The following is a 21,448-nucleotide window of genomic DNA, read 5'->3' as shown; positions in this document are numbered from 1 at the left end:
ACAGTCACTTGGAATGAGATGCATGATACTCTTCAAGTCTTTCAGTTTGGGTTCTGATATTGGCTTCCCATTAGGCCATAGAAGTTCTAGACTGTCATCCCGAAATACGTCGTGATCACTCAGACGTGATGAGCTTTTTCTTTTCAAGCAAATTTCCTGACCTTCACTGCTATTGAAAGACGTTTTCAAAATAAGTGAATATGGTTTTTTCTTTTCGATTTCAATTTCCCTGGTTTTCAGCCAACTGACAGTCTTACCTTCAACGTCTTTCTTCCTGTTCATTACCTTCTTTTCTAAACAAGCAGATCCCACGAAGTCTTCTTTCTTCATCTCTTTTACTATAAATTTGTTTTTTCTACGGCATTGCTTCATGACTTGTATGTAATCATCAGGAGTGTACAGCCGCTGCTGAAACTTTAAGGAGCACTCTATGTCTCCGAAGTCATCATCATTGGGCAAGAAACTGTGCCCAGGTATTAGAAATTTCATTCGAATGGTTTCTAATGTTGGATGTGAAGCCAGGATACTCTTCAACATAAGAACAAGCTTTATGTTCCTGTTCTGTCCCCCACAAGAATCTGACCACAATATTAGATGTTTCTTTCCCTCGTCTAAATTTTCCATGAGATGTTGTCTGAGACAAGACCCTATCTCTTGTGCTCCACGGCCAGCTTGCCCTTCTACCCAGACATAGCAGTAGCCTTTATTTGACCCTCCATCATGAACTCCACAGTTGTACAGCCACAATACGCGTTTGTAGAATACTATATTAGTGGAGATTTTTGGCAAAGGTAGAGTCCGCTGGAGGTCGAATGTCAGAACCGCTAAATCTTCGATCGTAGCAGCACGCTTCATATCATTCTTCATTTCGGAACGCGCCCTTTCCACTAGCTCTTGATGGATCTCCAGTTGTTGCCTTAGGTCAAGCGAATCCTCATGACTTTTCAGTTGAGCATTCAGAGAATCGCAAACACTGCATGTGTCTTTCTTAAGTGCTTTGCGCCTCAGATTGAATTTAGTATAAAATATTTTCTTGTAGGAGGACATTGACACAGGCTCCGAATATTCGTTTCTGTACAGGCCGTACATGACCGGAATAGTGACATGTGATGGGAGGAAGTCACTACTAGTCTCTGCCCTGCAATAGTGTGACTTATACCTAGGGAATTGGTTTATGTGGCTGATTACTTCGGCCACCTTACCTTCGTGTAATCTATTTACAGCGTTAGCTTTCCCCCTGCCATCTTTAATCACTTCGAAATTTCTTGTTTTTTTCATATATGCATCGATCCTGTCCCCAAATATTCTAAGAGTTTGAGTAAAAATTCGTTTGCACACTCGCACACCCGCCAAAGTGTAAATTCTAGTGCAGGTTCTTCTGCTTGTTCCTTGACTCTCTTTCTCTTTACCTCGACCATGGATACTTTGCTAGAAATGAACAAAACCTTAGCTTCGTAAGACTCCAAACTCCAGAAATTATTGAATTCCTTCCTTCTTTCTTCTACACCTACTTTTTCATGGCATTTATCCTGGCAATGGAAGTCTCGAAATTCCTTAGCATCGACAACCTTCCCACGTTGGCTAACGTATGACTCGTTTAGCTGGCATTTCTTTTTTCTGTAGTCCCTGCTCTGATCAGATACTTTTCTTTTTCGTCCCCTTCTTGGTCTCCCTTCAGATATACGGGCTGTGATCAAATTTCCTGAATTTAATGAAGGCGAATCAGCGATCGCTATGGAATCGTTGACACTTTCATTTCCAGCTTTCACATTATTAACAGAGTTGACGATTTCCGAAACACAATTATTATTACTAAACCTCACTTCAGACGTGGCTTGACAGTTCTCTACGGTGGCATGTTGGTCTGTTACATTACTTTCCTGTACTGAATCATTATCGTTGTTTCGTAAATTTGGATCATACGTGTGAGAATTTTCGGTATCTTGCACACTGAAAAAGTCATTTTTTGATGTAGGTGCGAGTACATCCTCACCACACTGGAATAAAATATCGCAATTATCGTATGCAGCAGGTAACAGAGGGTAAGTTCAGCAGGGTCACTTGAAAATGATTCCCATTGGCTTCTTTCTACAGCGCAGCTCGCTGCAGGCGACAGAGTATCCTCGTTTTCTCCAGCCATGCGGCTTGTTGCTACCTGCAACAACATAATACGTTACTTCCCCAAGGCTTTACGTAAGATATAAAGAATTCTAATAATCTAATCGTCTAATATTCTGCAACGTGAACGCGTATATCAAAGGAAATGATTAAATGTACACATACTCGAGGGAGAAGACCACAATATCAGTTGAAAACGACTCACTCGCCCCATAACCCATCCTTCGAGGAAAAGAGCAAATAAATGATGAAGTCGTAATACAAATAGCAGAAAAAGAAATGCTGACTAACTGATGAGGAATCGAACCCACATCCTTCTCGGCACACCATTACCACCTGTGCTAACGCATCTACTTCAAGGCCTTAGCGGGCGACTTAAATTAATTACTAACTTAATGAAAGCTTATGACCATGCTGTACGTATTACTAAACTGCTTTGTGAAATTAAGTTACATAAATCAAAACAGGCAACTGTACACTTATATCCAGTAAAAACTACCAAGCACTCATGATAATGCACTGTATAACAATAACTCGTACTTCATACCTGTGATATATATATGATTTTTCACGAGAGTTTAATCCTGATGTAAACAAATAGGCGGAGCACCTTGGCTTTGCACGTGGACACAGACGTAGTTGATTGGAGAAGCAACCTTCGCACTCACTGGACTGTATGCGAGCTCGAAGAAAATTAGTACGTGGCATTAATTTAATTTTATCTTAGTTTATTACATTTAGATAGTCTGAAAGAGTACGTAATCAAATTAAAATATGGTTGTCATATATACCGGTGTGTACCTATAATTTTTAAAAATAAAACAGTGATTAAATAACGAGATATGAAGGCAGAAGGCGTGGTGTAATGCAGGAAGTCTTCTCATAGCTAGGGAAAGTCCCAAGCTGTACAGTGTGGAGATAAGGTGTTGCAACTTGCAGCAGCTGTCAGTGTCAGTATTCACAGTGAGAGAAATGGAGCAAGAGGTGCTCTAGCCTACGATAGCTTTCTTTAATATTCAGAAATGAATAAATAAATAACGTAGGCCCTAATCTTCAGCAGTAGATCTCCCTTTAGACCCCTCTGTTTAGTTTCGCACAGCTCAAAAACTGTTCCTCGTCTATTTTAGGTAATATGCGAAGCACTGTATGCCCGAACACGAGACGTTGACGGGGCGGAGGTCGATACTACACGCTCAGCGAATCACAACTCTTTCTTTGGCTGAGGCGTGGACATGCCTTGTTTACATCAGGATTAAACTCTCGTGAAAAATCATATAGGACATGTCCCTGTCAGTTCTACTTTCAATCTCCTCCAACTGTTCCACGGACAATAACGCAAGTATTTTTTGCGTTCTCGTTGTCATCATGCGAGATTAAGAGTGACGAGCACACCACACCACAACAATTCTAGAGACAGCCCGCCAATTCTTAATAAACAAACAGTGTTTCCAACATAGGCTACTAAAATCAGCTTGCCAGCTAATATTTCGGGAGAGTAAAACTGTGTGTGATGTCGTTTAGCCGGATGTTACAAAACGCCATATACCACTTGCCGAATCAGACCTTTCAATAAGGCGCATAGACGGTTGATGCATAACTTGTAACCCCGCATTATGATAGTGGCGCTTACGTTTTTCTTCCGTTACATCTGTTTAAATTCAAACAGAGCTCTGTGAGTATTCGAGCAGTTAGTTCGATCCCTTAGGCGGTAGATGGTGCCAGTATTCCGTTTTTGGAAAATTGTCGCTTAGCCGGTTGATGCATAACACCGTCCATTTATCTATATATTTAAAATAGCTTGTCCTGACTGACTGACTGACTGATTCATCATCGCCGAGCCAAAACTACTGGACATAATGAAATGAAATTTTGGGGATACATTCATATTAAGATGCAGGTGCTCGCTAAGAGAGGATTTTAGGATATTCCGTCGCTAAGGGGGTGAAAAGGGGGGGTGAAATTTTAAAATGAGTGAATCTATATCGCAAAACTTTAAAAGTTTACAAATGTAAAAATTGGTATTTAGAATCTTCTTTAAAAATAAGGAAATACAAATTTTTTTGTTTTCAGAAAATCCCAATAGGAGGGGTGAAAAAGGGGTTGAATGCCTTTAATCAGGATATCGGTACTTATATCTCAGAAACTGAAGGTATTACAGACCTGAAAATTGGTACTTTTGATCTCATTTAAAAATTAAGAAACACGTTTTTTTTTTTTTTTTTTTTTTTTTTTTTTTTTTTTTTTTTTTTTTTTTTTTGTTTCTGGAAAATCCAATTAATGGGAGAGTGAAAAGGGGGGCAAATTTTTAAAATCAGTGTATCTATATTTCAAAACTTTGAAAGTTCATAGATGTAAAAATTGGTATTTAGAATCTTCATTAAAAATAAAGAAACACGTATGTTTTTGTTTTCGGAAAAAACCCAATAGGAAAGGTGGAAAGGGGTGAAAAATGGGTTGAATGCATTTTATGAGGATACTTTTATCTCAGAAACTGAATATATTACAGACCTGAAAATTGGTGTTTTGGATCTCCTTTAAAAATAAAGAAACACGTATTTTTTTGTTTTTGGAAAATCCAATTAATGGGGTGGGGGGGTGAGAGGGGGTGAATTTTTAAAATGCGTGTATCTATATCACAAAACTTTTAAAGTTTATAAATGTAAACAATTAGTATTTAGAATCTCCTTTAAAAATAAAGAAACACGTATATTTTTGTTTTTGGAAAATCCCCATAGGAAGGGTGGAAAAGGGTGAAAATGTGTTGAATGCCTTTAATGAGGCTAATTATATTTCAGAACCTGAAGATATTACAGACCTGAAAATTGGTATTTGGGATCTACTTTAAAATAATAAAGAAACAGGTATTTTTCATTTTTGGAAAATCCAAATAATGCGGGGTGAAAAGGGGAGTGAATTTTTAAAACGAGTGTATCTACGTCCTAAAATTTTAAACGTTTACAGATGTGAAAATTAGTACTTTGAATCTCCTTTGAAAATAAAGAAACATGTATTTTTTGTTTTCGGAAAATCCCAATAGGAGGGGTGTAAAAGGGTGAATAATGGGTTGAATGCCTTTAATGAGGATACATATATCTCAGGAACTGAAGATATTACAGAACTGAAAATTTGTATATGGGATCTCCTTTAACAATAAAGAAACACGTATTTTTTTGTTTTTGGAAAATCCAATTAATGGCGGTTAAACAGGAGTGACATATTTGGGTAATTTTTTGAAAGACAGTATCTACAGAATATCTGAGAAACGTAGAATGTTACAGACGTAAAAAGTGATATTTGGAATCTCCTGTAAATGTAAAGAAACATAGGCAATTTGTTTTTGGAAACTCCTCTTATGGGGAACTAAAAAGGGGGTTAAATTTTAAAATGAGAATTTATACAGTATATCTCAAGAAACTTAACACATGATAGAAGTTAAAAATGGTATTTTTATCTCTATAAAAATAAGGAAACGTATATTTTTAGTTTTCGGATATAGCACTTGGGTGGAGGGGGGAGGTAAAAGTGACTGAAAATGGTGTTGAATTCTTTTAATTAGGCTACTGTTATTTCAAAAATGAAGATGTTACAGATGTGAAATTTGATATTTGGAATCTGCTCTAAAAGTAAAGAAGCACGAACTCTCGGAAAATCCAATGAATGGGGAGGGGGGGAGGTGAAAGAATTGAAAAATTAATTGACTTAATTGTATGAGAATACTTACATCTAATAAAAACTAAAGTTGTTAGGGCCTACAGACGTGAAAATTGGTATTTGTATCTCCTTTAAAGACAAAGAAAGGCCCGTTTTGTGTGTGTGGGGGGGAATCATCTTGGGAGGCGTGAGTGAAAAGGAGTTCAATTCCTTTCATGAGGACACATAAATAAAAAACTGAAGAAGTTACAGTCGTGATAATTGGTATTTAGAAGATCCTTTACTATTAAAGAAACAAGTATTTTTTGCCGGAAAATTCACTTGAGGGGGGGGGGAGGAGTGTGAAAGTGAAAAAAAGTGAATTATTTTAATCTGAAAACTGAAGGTAATAGACGTAAACAATGGTGTTTGGAATCTCCTTTAAACATAAAGAAACACGCCATCTTTTAGTTTTTGGGGGGGGGGGGGCGGGGTAAATAAACTTAACGGCGGTGGGGTGTAAAAGGAGTTGAGACCAATTGATTTTACTGTTCATAATGTATTTATAAGGAGCCTCCGTTGCTCAGGTGGCAGCGTGGCGGCCTCTCACAGCTAGGTTCCGTGGTTCAAATCCCGGTCTCTCCATGTGACATTCGTGCTGGACAAAACGGAGGTGTGACAGGTTTTTCTCCGGATACTCCGGTTTTCCCTGTCATCATTCATTCCAGCACCATTGTCCAATATAATTTCATTTCATTTGTCATCCATAAATCATTGCCCCAGAGGAGTGCGACAGGTTTCGGCTGCCGGCACAATTCCTATTGTCGCCGCCAGATGGGGGCTTTATTCATTCCATTCCTGACCCTGTCGAATGACTGGAAACAGGCTGTAGATTTTCCATGTACTTATTCTGATCATAAACCGATCATTTTTAATCTTTCCTGGGTTCGTTTTCAAGAGCCATCTTTCCCTTCGGAGAACGTTCTTAGATTACAGTACCTTCTCCTGGCATATAAATAAAAATTTAAACACGTTTGAAATAAACGATAGGAATGAGATTGACCGTCCAGTTTTTCACCTCTATAATAAGGTCAATAATGCACGGAAGTATGTCATTCGTATGGCCAGAAATCCCCCACACTTGCCTACACGCGACATTGGTGCTGGTCACATTCTCAACAATGACAATGGCAGCAGATGTAATTTACCGCCAAGTAGCGGTCTTGCATCTTGCTGTTGGGTTCAGATAATAATAATAATAATAATAATAATAATAATAATGTTCTGGACCATCGTCAAATGTGCGGACCGCGCTGGAAACGGGTCCTGGACGGGTAATGACTAAGAATGCAGTCTGGCTGCGGGTTCAGAACCGCCAAGGCACCCAAGACGACACCACGCCGGATCTCCCGAAGGATTTCATCCATATTAGAAATGCTTATAGGAAAAGATGGGAAAGATTTAGGGACGCAACTGACCTGGTGGAATACCTGGACCTAGCCCGGGAAGTACGAAAGCGATTGCTGGAAAGAAAGATTGAAAAATGGAGGGAGACTTGCCGTAATCTATTAGAAAACGAGTCAGATCGCGAATTTTGGCAGATTCTCGCAGAAAACGAATCAGATCGCGAATTTCGGCGGATTATATATCTAAAAAGATAAGCATTCAATTATAAATTTCAGTACAATACCGTAGCGAAGCACGGGTACCTTGCTAGTCTATATATATAAAGTAACTTGTCCTGACTGACTGATTCATCATCGCCGAGCCAAAACTACTGGACATAAAGAAATGAAATTTTGGGCATAGATTCATATTACGACGTAGGTGCTCGCTAAGAGAGGATTTTTGGATATTCCGTCGCTAAGGGGGTGAAAAGGGGGGTGAAATTTTAAAATGAGTGTACTTATATCTCAAAACTTTGAAAGTTAACAGATGTAAAAATTGGTATTTAGAATCTTCATTATAAATAAGGAAACACGTATTTTTTGGTTTTCAGAAAAACCCAATAGGAGGGGTGAAAAAGTGGTTGAAGGTCTTTAATCAGGATACCGGTACTTAATCTCAGAAACTGATGATATTACAGACCTGACAATTGATAATTTTGATCTCTTTTAAAAATAAAGAAACACGCATTTTTTGTTTTTGGAAAATCCAATTAATGGCAGGGTGAAACGGGGGTGAATTTTTAAAATGAGAGCATCTATATCTCAAAACTTTTAAAGTTCACAGATGTAAAAATTGGTATTTAGAATCTTCATTAAAAATAAAGAAACACGTATTTCTTTGTTTTCGGTAAATCCCAATAAGAGGGGTGAAAAAGGGGTTGAAAACCTTTAAAGAGGATACTTATATCTCAGAAACTGAAGATATTACACACCTGAAAATTGGTGTTTCTGATCTCCTTTAAAAATGAAGAAACATGTATTTTTTGTTTTTAATGGGGGGGTGAATAGGGGGCGAATTTTTAAAATGAGTGTATCTATGTCTCAAAACTTTTAAAGTTTATAGATGTAAAAATTGATATTTAGAATCTCCTTTAAAAATAAAAAAACAAGTATTTTTTTGTTTTCGGAAAATCCCAATAGGAAGGGTGAAAAAGGGGTTGAATGCCTTTAATGAGTCTACTTATATTTCAGAACCTGAAGATATTACAGACTTGAAAATTGGTGTTTGGGTTCTCCTTTAAAAATAAGGAAACACGTATTTTTCTGTCTTTGGAATACCAATTAATGGGGGGGGGGGGTTAAAAGGGGTGATTTTTTTTAAATAAGTGTATCTACTGGTATATTTCAAAACTGTTAAAGTTTACAGATGTAAAAATTGTCATTTAGAATCTCCTTTAAAAATAAAGGAACACATATTTTTTGTTTTCGGAAAATCCCAATAGGAAGGGTGGAAAAACGTGAGAATGGGTTGAATGCCTTTAATAAGGCTACTTATATTTCAGAACCTGAAGATATTACAGACCTGAAAATTGGTGTTTGGGATCTCCCTTAAAAATAAAGAAACACGCCTTTTTTTGTCTTTGGAAAACCAATTAATGGGGGGGGGTGAAAAGGGGATGATTTTTTAAATGAGTGCATCTATATCTCAAAACTTTCAAAGTTTATAGATGTAAAAATTGGTATTTAGAATCTCCTTTAAAAATAAAGAAACTTGTATTTTTTGTTTTCGAAAAATCCCAATAGGAAGGCTGGAAAAGGGGATGAATGCCTTTAATGAGGCTACTTATATTTCAGAACCTGAAGGTATTACAGACCTGAAAATCGGTATTTGGGATCTACTTTAAAAATAAAGAAACAGGTATTTTTCCGTTTTTGGAAAATCCAAATAATGGGGGCTGAAAAGGGGGGTGAATATTTTAAAATCAGTGTATCTATATCTCAAAACTTTTAAAGTTTATAGATGTAAAAATTGGTATTTAGTAATCTCCTTTAAAAATAATGAAACACTTATTTTTTTTGTTTTCGGAAAATCTCAATAGGAAGGGTGGAAAAGGGTGAAAAAGTGGTTGAATGCCTTTAATGTGGCTACTTATATTTCAGAACCTGAAGATATTACAGACCTGAAAAGTGGCATTATGGATCTACTTTAAAAATAAAGAAAAATGTATTTTTTCGTTTTTGGAAAATCCAGATAATGGGGGGGTTGAAAATGGGGGTGAATTTTTTAAAATGAGTGTGTCTACATCTTGAAATTTTAAAAGTTTACAAATGTAAAAATTGGTATTTAGAATCTCGTTTAAAAATAAAGGAACACATATTTATTTGTCTTCTGTAAATCCCAATAGGAGGGGTGTAAAAGGGTGAATAATGGGTTGAATGTTTTAATGAGGATATATGTATCTCAGAAACTGAAGATATTACAGAACTGAACATTTGTATATGGGATCTCCTTTAAAAATAAAGAAACACATATTTTTTTGTTTTTGGAAAATCCAATTAATGGCGGTTAAACACGAGTGACAAATTGGGGTGAATTTTTTGAAAGCCTATATCTACAGAATATCTTAGAAACGTAAAATGTTACAGACGTAAAAAGTGGGTGTTTGGAATCTCCTGTAAATGTAAAGAAACATAGGTGATTTGGTTTTGGAAACTCCACTTAAGGGGAACAAAAAGGGGTGAATTTTTAAAATGAGAATTTCTACAGTATATCTCAAAAACTTAACATGTTACAGAAGGGAAAATGGTACTAGTATCTCTATTAAAAAAAGAAAAGTGTATTTTTAGTTTTCGGAAATACCACTTGAGGGGGGGGGGGTGAAATTGACTGAAAATGGTGTTGAATTCTTTTAATTAGGCTACTGATATCTCAAAAATGAAGATGTTGCAGATGTGAAATTTGATATTTGGAATCTGCTTTAAAAGTAAAGAAACACGTATTCTCGGAAAATCCAATTAAGGATGGAAGCGGGGATTAAAGAATTGAAAAATTAATTGACTTAATTGTATGAGAATACATACATCTAATAACAACTAAAGTTGTTACAGACGTGAAAATTGGTATTTGGATCTCCTTTAGAAACAAAGAAAAACGCGATTTGGGGTGGAAACCATCTTGGGGGGCGGGAGTGAAAAGGAGTTGAATTCCTTTCATGAGGACACATAAATCAAAAACTGAAGTAGTTACAGTCGTGATAATTGGAACTTAGAAGATCCTTTACTATTAAAGAAAGAAGTATTTCTTGCCGGAAAATTCACAGAGAGGGGGGAGGAGAGTGAAAGGATGTAAAAAAAGTTAATTCTTTTTATGGGGATACTTATATTTCAAAACTGAAGTTAATAGACGTGAATATTGGTGTGTGGAATCTCCTTTAAACATAAAGAAACACGTCTTCTTTTTTGGGGATGGGGGCCGCGGTGGGTTGTAAAAGGAGGTGAGACCAATTGATTTTACTGTTCATAATGTACTTATAAGGCGCCTGCGTTGCTCAGGTGGCAGCGCGCCGGCCTCTCACAGCTGGGTTCCGTGGTTCAAATCCCGGTCACTCCGGATACTCCGGTTTTCCCTGTCATCATTCATTCCAGCAACACTGTCCAATATTTCATTTCATTCGTCATTCATCTATCATTGCCCCAGATGAGTACTTCGGCAGCCAGCACAATTCCTATTGTCGCCGCTAGGTGGGGGTTTATTCATTCCATTCCTGACCCTGTCGAATGACTGAAAACAGGCTGTAGATTTTCGATGTACTTATTCTGATCATAAACCGATCATTTTAAATCTTTCCTGGGTTCGTTTTCAACAGCCATCTTTTCCTTAGCAGAACATTCTTATATTACAGTAGATTCTCCTGGCATGTAAATAAAATTTTAAACACATTTGAAATAAACGATAAGAAGGAGATTGACTGTCAAATTGTTCACCTCTATAATAAGGTCAATAATGCACGGAAGTATGTCATTCGTATCGCGAAAAATCCGACACACTTGCCTACGTGCGACAATGGTGCTGGTCACATTGTCAACAATGACAATGGCAGCAGATGTAATTTACCCACAAGTAGCGGTCTTGTATCTTGCTGTGGGGTCCAGAACATATAATAATAATAATAATGTTCTGGACCGTCTTCAAATGTGCGGACCGCGCTGGAAACGGGTCCTGGACGAGTAATGACTGGAAGGAAAGATTGAAAAATGGGGGGAAACTTGCCGTAATCTATTAGAAAACGGATTCTCGCAGAAAACGAGTCAGATTGCGAATTTCGGCGGATTATATATCTAAAACAATAAGCATTCAGTTATAAATTTCAGTATAATACCGTAGCGAAGCACAGGTATTTTGCTAGTAATACCAATATAACAGACCATTTATATTGGTATTATAAACGTAGCTCTTCTAGTTAAGCGGGCCTTGATGGTAGCTCGTCTTTTGATAAGAGCTCTCTTCTGAGCTTCTTCCATTATAGAAAGGAAAAAGTACTGAAAAACAAGGAATAAACCAGATTAACTCACGTAGGTATTTAGTGCTAATACAACTGCTCAGGATGTCCGATACAGATGGCTCTGCGTAGGCTTGTTCAAACATTTGCTCGTGTAGTTCTTTAGTACTCTTTGGCTACTGGGTCCAATCCGCACTAGAGGTTGGTGATTGTAATCCAAAGAACTCTATTGATATACATTGAGATCAGTGATTGTATCACAGGCTGACGTCACACAATGATTTATCGTAAGTTACGATCTTCTTTCAGTAACGCCAATATTTCATATGGTTATAAGTGTTTTCATTTGAATGAGTGTGTTATCAAACAATACAAGTTTTCCCAGTGTTCCGTGTACATGAACGTGCGACAGTTTAGACTAGATCTATGTCTTATACATTTTGCTTCATGGTGTGTATTTCATCCAATCTTTTTCAGACTGAAACAGGACTGTCAAATCCAAGAATGCTCTTAGAGAGCCAAGTTTTCCACACCATTGTAAGTGTCCTTATTGTGTTTTGTAATTATTTTCAATCCAGTACATGTAATTCCAGTGTTCCGAGTTGTATGAACACAAGACTTTTAGAGCCAGAACTGGGAACTTTCTCAGCTCAGAGTTCTCCTTGCCAAGTGTATGTTGCATTTCAAGGTTACATCTATCAACTCAATGATGTATTTCCATGCAACCACCTATAGGTACATGGATTTTTCGTTATGATGATTGTTATCAGATTTCCCTTAATTTAATTTTCACCAAGAACTGGTGATGACTCCATGGGAGTCGAAACCGATCTTCTTATAATTTAATAAATTGTTGCAATGTGTTGAATGGTGGAACATCCCTCAAACTCTACACAATGATTCCGTCTCTCGAAGATGCATTGCACACATGCGTCACAAAAGAATTAGTGGTTTATCAATAAGCACTCACAAATCTTGATGCTCAAAGTCTAAAGCAAACAACACTATCCACATAACGTAAAAAATGATCTTCTAACCAAATTCCGGAACAATACGGCCTTTCGAGGACCAAAAAATGTTTTGCGCAAAGCCGTGTTTATTTTCACATAAAAACATCAAGATGCAATTAAAATAAATAACAATCCAAAGAACATGTATCAGTCTCAGATCGCGTCACCAACATGGTGTTTATTTCTCAGGTTTCGTTAATACCCAATTTGTTGTCATGAAACCATGTTTCAGCGTTTTCTACAGACATTAAAAGTAAAGCATGAAACTAACAGTGAGGAAATTCATTTTTGAATTACAGTGGAGTCTCGATTATCCGACCTAAACGGGACCTTGAGTATCTCGGATCACCGAAAATGTCGGATAATACAGAAAAGCTTTGAAAATGAACTGAAACAAACAGGAAGGCTATACTGCATTGCTATGTTTTACGGTACTCTATTTGTTGACTTATCAATTCTATTGTACAGTAGATGCAGTGTTGAATGAACACATTCCAAATGTCTTACGAAAAGAAACTTGTCAACAATGTCTGCTTCCCTGCTAATTCACGTTTTCTTGGTGCGAGATCAAGCCATCGACGAGAATCCTTCACTGTGAGTCATCGTTTTCTCCTTTTTTTTCTGCAATGCCTCCTTCTTCTTCTTCATCATCCTCATTTTCGTTAGCATTCACAAAACCAATAATATCACGGTAAGTTAGCTCAAACAGCTGATCTTGTGCACACCACTTACATGTTGAGTCGTACCATGCTCACTGCCAGGAATGCAATTCAGTAAGGAAACACTGTAACACGTCCAACACCATAACCTGAAGCCACTTTTCGAAGAGTTTCCTCGTTGTCCAGTCTCTTTACTCCACACAACTTGTCTTGCACAGAAACAATCACTTTCTTCCCTTTACTTGCCATACTCACAGAAGATTTGAAAACTATCCACACCAAACCAATACTACAGTGAACAATGACTGAAAACTTGCTGTACCTCTCCTTGAGAAAAACCCGGTCCTACCGCATGACTGCTAGTGCTTGTCTCACAGTCACATCCTCCATACCGGATGTCCGAGAATTACCTCCACCTATAGTTCAAATTAAGCCTACCAGTGTGGGATAACACGGAATGTCAGATAAGCGAAGGTCGGTTGAGTGGGACTCTATTGTAGTATTTATTAGGTTCGTTAATATTTCCTAATTCCCCACTGCCTAAACCTTTGACTGTTATTTTGGAACTGTTATTCGGAACATAGTATTTTTTCAGAACAGAAACAACCATAACTGTTCCAGAAACAGAACAACTTCGCCCATCTGTACTTTGCTAGTACTTTTTGCTTTATATATTGGGCAGTTCATATGTATGTCTTCATCTATCAATTTTGTTCCTAACTTGGCCTTTATCTCTTCAATGAGAGTACCCTCCTCAGTTGTTATATTGTTTTTGTACTAGCAGTCATTCTTGCAACCTTCTTGTCTGTTACTTCTGACTTATAAACAAGATGATATCCTGAGTCCTCTTGTTTTCACTTTTGTACAGCAGAGTCAGTCTGAAAACAGATGTATATGAAGATAATTTTGTCCAAGGTCTTTCAGTACTTCTTTCACAGAATACTATTTGAGCTCACTGCATTAGCTTTCCTTACTTTGATTTGATTTCACTTTCAAGGGAAGCTTCCAGATCTCCCAATGACCATCGTCACTAAACCTTTCTGGTGCGAACAAACAAGAAACTAAAGTAACTGGTATGAAGTAGGGTTCACGACTGTAATGTTTACATTCATAGCGTGCAAAATGCACTGTACCTGTGAAATAGTAAATTTTGAGATACTGTACATCATCTTGAATTTTTAAATGTCTTACACACACCTCATTCTACATCATGGCTCTTTTTTCTTTCCTTATTTGAGTCAGAAGTATATACATTGTAATAAAATAACATAAAATTAGTACTGTAAACTATGTGTCCCATAGGCAAAGTTACGGAGTTCCTGCCCAAAATTTAGCCAATTCAAGAGCTTTCGGTGTAGGTAATATGAGGTCATTCATTGTGCAACTGGATGGACACAAGGTACAGCAGAGGAGATGTCGGGTTGCCTATAGTTTGCCACAATTACATGAGACGTCTGTAAGGAAGTACCACTTATGTAAGTTCTCCGTGAATTTTGCAACTTCACCTCATAATCTGTTCAGGACTTCCAGGTTACCCATTTTTCGGTGTGACCGGAAGGTAGGGATTCTTTTGGTTCCATCCAATCTGACAGCTTGATAGTGCTTTCTTTCCACCTGCTAATTCAGGCTGTTTCTGCTGACCCTTACAAGGCTTTTGAAGCGGTTAAGAAGCTTTTTCTGATTTTGAGTCTACTTGAGAGGTTGACATCCACAGAGTGGATATGAAATTGGTGGTTATTTACATCTTTTGCTGTTAGCTGCAGCGTCTTCTCTGAAATTGCATGCACCAGTTCCTGCCGTTCTCATTTAAGGTTACCTTGACCTGCTTTACTGTTGCAAACTTGTACCCCACTGAGCTGCCGTATTCTCCTGTTGAGTAGCATAAGGTCATTCTTAATGTTTGGGAAATGTGTTCCCCAGTTTTTTCCTGCCAGTTAGCTGAGAAGATGCTTTGCTTTAGCTCAAGCCAGTCCTCCTTATAGGTAAGTGTACAGATCTCTGGGGTGGAGACTATGATCTAGGAAGACTCTTTTCCAGAACACTTTTACTTTCCAACTAGCCAGTTTATGATTCAGATGGAAGGCACTTACTTGAATCTTTCTAGGATTGGGTATGAGATGATATAATTCATAGTAAGTACCAAGATGTGTGTAAGCATGTGCTCTGTATTTATTTATTTATTTATTCACGAAGCACAAGATACAGCTGCACTGAGCAAATTTCACTTGCACTGTCAACAGACTATTTAACAAACGTAAACTTTCATAATAAAATATAACAAACATAACAAAATATAACAAGATCAGGTACACATCCTACTAATAACTGTCCAAATCGAAAACCATAGAATGTCCATGTTCATAGCCAAGTCGTCGTGGGTCAAGATGGCGGTATAACCCTTCACATCAACTTATCTTTAAGATACTATTTACACACCTCTCGAATTCACTTTTATTTGATGCTATATCAAGCTCTTGTCTCCTATTAATATTGTTAAAGAGTGTTGGGAGGCGGATTAGGAAAGATCGTTGAAGGATTGAGTGTTGAGTGTGGGGAATGTGGAGAAGGTCTTTGGTTCTGGTGGAGCGGGAAGGAACGCGGAGAGAGAAGAGAGAAACAAGATGTTCCGAGCGGTAGTGTCCATTTAAGATCTCGTGGAGGAAACTCAGGTCAGCTACCTGTCGCCTGATGTGCAGTGGTGACACATCAATTGCCATTAATACCTGCTGCGTAGACAGATTTCTGAGCTTGGGGTTTCTGTTCCTTACAATTGCAGCAAAGAAGGACACTGCTCTGTCTAACTGCTTAGTATTGGAGGGGGCGGCTGTTGTCCAAATCGGAGAGCAGTAGTTTAAGAGAGGTTGAACGATCATGAGGAAGAAGTGACGAAGAGCAATGGGGTCAGAAATTTCTGTCAAGCGATAGAGAATGCCTAGTAATTTCATAGCCTTGGTTGTATATGTTTCTATATGGGTCTTAAATTGTAATCTTGTATCGAATATTACACCTAGGTCACGCTGTTGCGTAACCACGGTGATGGGCTTGTCGAGTAGGTAATATGATGTCGGTAGAGGAGATTTACGCAGTGTTATGGTCATGTGGCTGCACTTTTGTGGATTGGGGATAAGTTTCCAAGTACGGCACCAGTTCGAGAGGGCATTAAGTGAGGACTGTAGCAGAGCTGCATCTGCTGGATTCCTGATCTCCCTAAATATCTTGCAGTCGTCAGCAAAGAGTAGGGTATTCGCTGTTTCGTTGAGTTAGGACGGCAGATCGTCCATAAACAAAGAAAACAGCAAGGGGCCAAGAGTACTGCCCTGTGGGACACCGGAGGTGACTGGTAACCATGAGGATGAAGTGCCTGATATTACCACTCTCTGCCAACGGTTATGTAGGAAGCCAGCAAGAAGGGTCAGAAGACTGCCATGTATATTAAATCGTTCGGAGAGTTTATGGAGCAACAGAGTGTGGTCAACAGAATCGAAAGCTTTCGAAATGTCTACGTAGCAGATATCCAGCTGTGATTTAGCTGCAATGGCGTGTGATGCAAAGCTATGCAGAGTGGCCAGGTTTGTTAGACAAGAGCCACCTGGTAGAAAACCATGCTGCTTGGTTGAGATATACGGCAAAGTGAATGCGAGGAGACGCTGGTGTATAATTTTTTCAAAGATAAAGGATAGTGTGGGGAGAATAGAGATTGGTCGGTAAGATGAAACATTAAATTTGTTGCCTGATTTGAGAAGTGGAACAATATTTGCCTGTTTCCAGGTAATAGGAAAATAGCCCGCGGCAAAACATCTGTTAAATAATTTAGAGAGAGGGACGCAAAGAGTGCTGGCAGTATTTTTTAGGAAAAGAGGACCTATAGTATCGGCACCGGTAGCTTTGTTGGTACAAAGAGTTTGAAGAAGGTTATGAACTTCACTTGGTGTGGTAGTTATGCTTGATAGGGTTCTGTTTGAAGCTGTACCAACGGGAGGGAGCGGTTGGTGTTGTAAGGGAGGGGAGAAGTTGGAGAAGAAATACCTGTTGAACAGTTCATTGCGATCGGCGCCATCTGCTGTTGCATCATTGTGGTTCACGCTGGCAGGAATCCGCTCCGTCCTCCTCCGTGTGTTGATGAGACTCCAGTAGCGCTTGGGATTGCTGCGGACGTTTTCAGTGACAGTGTCTACGTGTGTTTTGTAGTCTCTTCTGACCATAAACCTCGCGTGGCGGCGGATTTTAACGAAGGTATTGTGAGTGTGTGGGTTAGGGAAGTCTTTCCACAGGCGCCAAGCTCTCTTCTTATTAAATAGTATCAGTCTAGTCTCTTGTGATATCCAGTGTTGATGTTTGCTAGTAGTATCCCGTTGTGCAGGTACGAAGTCTTTAATTGCAGCTTGCAGCCAGTCGTACAGCAGGTCAAGAGCCGATTCGATATCAGCTATTTCGAGCAGACTCCATTGAAGGCATTCCAGGGCACGACACATTGCAGGCCAGTCGGCACGGCGCCAGATGTAGGTAGGGCGGTAGGATGTCCTGCTGTGAGGCTTTGAGGAGGGGTGGGGAAGGAGGAGTGTAGCATCGAGGGACTGGTGGTCGCACAGGAAAAGGTTTCTGCCTGGGGTTATTGTTTTAAGTTCTAATGAGGAGAGTATGAAGTCCAGGGTGTTGGGTCCACGGGTTGGGTACATATTAAACTGTTTCAGTCCGAGGCCATTAATAAAACTGTCTATAAAGTATGTGTCACAGTTGTTAGCTGACAGTCCGGTAGTTGGAGAAGACCACTTTATAGACAAGTTAAAGTCGCCCATTAAAATTACTTCACCATGAGGAAGAGCTGCAATGACTGAGTCCAGGCACTGTTCAAGGTCACTGAATGGGCTGTATGGTGGTCTGTAGTAACATCCCACAAGTACAGGGCGTCGAGGAAAGAGTAGCTCCACCCACACTAACTCACAGTTCCGTTCGAGATCTGTCCTTCGTTTACATGGTAAAGCACTGTTCACTGTTAGCAACACCCCACCACCTAAAGTAGCGCGATCACGACGGAATATGCTGTAATTAGCACTGAGTGGTAGTTCACTGTCACTAGCCCAAGAGAGCCATGTTTCCGTAAGTCCAATCACGTCAACTTCTCTTAAGTCTGGCAGGGATAGTTCACAATCAGACAACTTATTGTTTAGGCTTTGCACATTTTGACAATAGATGTTTATGTCTGTTTTCATTTCACAAGTGGTGGGACTGGGGTTTAAGTGGACATCTCCAGCCAGTAGTAGGAGGCAAAGCAAGCCCCTAATCGCTGAGCGACCAGGCCTAGGCTTGTTTGGCTCCGAGCTAGTAGGGAGGTGCCTATAAGTCTGGAAAATGGCGCATCCAGTCAGAGAGAACGCCGGAATGTAGTAGTTTCTCTCTGCTAGTAGCCATTCAAAAGGAGAACTCACTTTTTCACTTGTACACACCGATTCCTTAACTCGAATAGACCCGTGCAGAGAACCGTAAAGCGCAACAACTCTGATTATTACCACACAAACTGCAGCAGCACTAAGCTTGCGCGTGTCTCCTCCAGCCGCCATCTTGTGCAAGGACTCAAATTATCAAACTGAACAGCTAGATCAAAGTCATCAGCATCACTCAAGACAGAATAAATTTCTAACTTGTGAATAGAATGCAAAATACAAGCACAAACAGGCTTACTGGGTTATTCAATATCAATGTAAACGGGAGAGCAAAATTGATCTTTCTGGAGGCTAACAGCTTGCTTCCCGAATGCGTAATTTACCCTGTAAAATTCAAGAATTCAAGGCAATTTTCCGTTTTTGTGCAATATTCCCCGACCTACCTCCTGTGGTGAGGGCTCTAATGGTTCTAATCTGTGTTGGAAATCACATTCTTTTCACAAGGGGTGACAGAGAATATTTTCAGGGCTAGGAAAAATGTGATCATACTAAGCCAGGGCTGGTAAACCTTTTTCGACTGGCATGTCATTTGAGGTCTTGTTTATTACTTTTTACTATCTAGTTTGCCACCTGTTGTTTTCCTTTAAAATAATCATGAAACCCCCTCATATTACTTCATTTAGGTATTATATTTTGTTGCATATAAATCCATTTGACTGAATGGTTCATGATTTTATTTTGCAAACATTACTGAAAATTACATTTCAAAGTTACAGGTGCATTTTAAGAATAAAATACATTTTTGCTTTAAGCTAATAAAATTTGTAAAAAATATGTTCGTAGAATTAACTGTGACATCTTTATCAAAGTGTAATGTTAAATTATGCTATGTTGGTAGATTTTGGACCTATTTTTTACATGTTAAAAACTTTAAAATATGTTAGTATGTTGTTTGCCATCCCTGTACTAAGCAGTAAAAGTGAAAATTTGTGACATAAGTGACGTATTTTTATATAGATTTAATACAAATCAGGACTTCGAATTTACAATATGCTAAGCGAGAAATAGTCTTAATGAGGAATGCGCTAATGAGGTTTCACTGTATTTTCTCACATCTGGTTAAATTCTGGAAAGACTATACCCATGTAAATTTATAGCAGAAAGGTTTATCATTACTCTACTGGCACTTGAAATATGTTTTCATGATGCATTTGAATAAGAAAAATGAAACATTTGCCACAGAAGCCTCTGGAGTGATACTACAATTTTTCAGAATGAAATTGGACGTATGCATGTTTTGAACAAACTGATTGCTGTTGCTTACTGATTTTAATGTGTGTGAGGTTTTTACCAGACTTTTACTAAAAATTGGATATGACAACAATCTGTTATAGCGAGTAAATTTTTTGCCATTATGAATTCTCACTATAATGGACTTCTACTGTACTTGCTTTATCCTTCTTTGCTATTTTTGTTTTTCCTACCTGACATTCAATTATCTTGGGTTCCTCATAATCACTTTAGTCTTGGGAAGGCTAATTTTTGTTTTTATTCATCATATAATCGCCCACTAAATGTGTGGCTGTGCTATTGCAGCTAATCTCTTGTGTTCACCGAGCGAGTTGGCCGTGCGGTTAGGGGCGCGTGGCTGTGAGCTTGCATCCGGGAGATAGTGGGTTCAAATCCCACTGTCGGCAGCCCTGAAGATGGTTTTCCGTGGTTTCCCATTTTCACACCAGGAAAATGCTAGGGCTGTACCTTAATTAAGGCCACGGCTGCTTCCTTCCCATTCCTAGGCCTTTCTTATCCCATCATCGCCATAAGACCTATCTGTGTCGGTGCGACGTAAAGCCACTAGCAAAAACAAATCTCTTGTGTTCCTTGATGATCTTTTTTAACTCTTCATATCTTGTGAAACTTGTCATGGTTTTCAGCTCATCCATATGTTTCCCCCCTTAGCTGTCCTCTTCCCCTCTCTCTCTGTAGTAATTCAGTGTTTCTAAATGTAGTGATATCCTAAAGTAATGTCACTATGTTATCTTCATTTTTTTCAGAACAGTGTCGCTTCGTTAACCTTTGTGTTCGACAATGTGAAAAAGGACATTGTGGCTTCCCATACGAATGGTAGTTTTACACATGCACAGTACAATGAAGGTCTTCTGAAATGCCGTAAAGCTAGTGAACAGATATTCATATTTTACAGAGACTTGGTCAGAAAATATGCAAATAGAGTGTGATAGAGGCCATTTTAGTTTGTAAAGTTTTGTAATGATAATAAATATATGTTTTAAATATGTTCAGAAGTGTGTTAAAATTAACAGTGTTAAATTATTCAGCTAATAATCGAGAGTCCCTGAAGCCCTAAACCAATCCTGTTCACTTCTTCATTGTATCTTTCTGATTCTGTAATGATGGTAAAATTAAAGTATAGGAATTTACAAGATCAGACAAGTAAGTATGTCAACTCATGTAATACATCTTATTTACGTAAAGTATTTGTTAAATACAGTATGATCTTCAGCAAAAAGTCATAGGTCAAGAATGTGCAGAAGTTTGTTCAATATTTTCCAAGTGTCTTGTGCAACAGATGGGGGCATATCAAGCTTAAGGAGGAAATCAGGTGAAAAAAGAGAAGGGACAGAAAACATTCACTGGACAGGCTAAAAATAATAATAATGTTAGACATGTTATAGGCTTTTGGGCTTATACCGTGTCAAGATAATAAGTTTATATTCTTTACGTTTCGCAGAGAACTTTGCTCTG

The 21,448-nt window shown here is 38.5% G+C and overlaps 1 protein-coding gene across 1 annotated transcript in view; it reads left to right on the top strand.

Annotated features, from left to right (window-relative positions):
• Positions 1 to 20,981, top strand: part of Rrp46 (exosome complex component Rrp46) — a 40,643-nt gene extending 19,662 nt beyond the window's left edge. The window contains exon 5 of the mRNA XM_067144631.2: positions 20,740 to 20,981. Coding sequence (XP_067000732.1) covers positions 20,740 to 20,922 — 183 coding nt within the window. The 3' untranslated portion in view covers positions 20,923 to 20,981. The remainder of the gene's footprint in view (positions 1 to 20,739) is intronic.
• The last annotated feature ends 467 nt before the right edge of the window (positions 20,982 to 21,448 follow it).

Source organism: Anabrus simplex, chromosome 3 (genome assembly GCF_040414725.1).
Source record: "Anabrus simplex isolate iqAnaSimp1 chromosome 3, ASM4041472v1, whole genome shotgun sequence".
Taxonomy (NCBI): Eukaryota; Metazoa; Arthropoda; class Insecta; order Orthoptera; family Tettigoniidae; genus Anabrus; species Anabrus simplex.
Note: the sequence above shows the minus strand (reverse complement) of the source record. Positions and strands in the feature narration are given on the sequence as shown.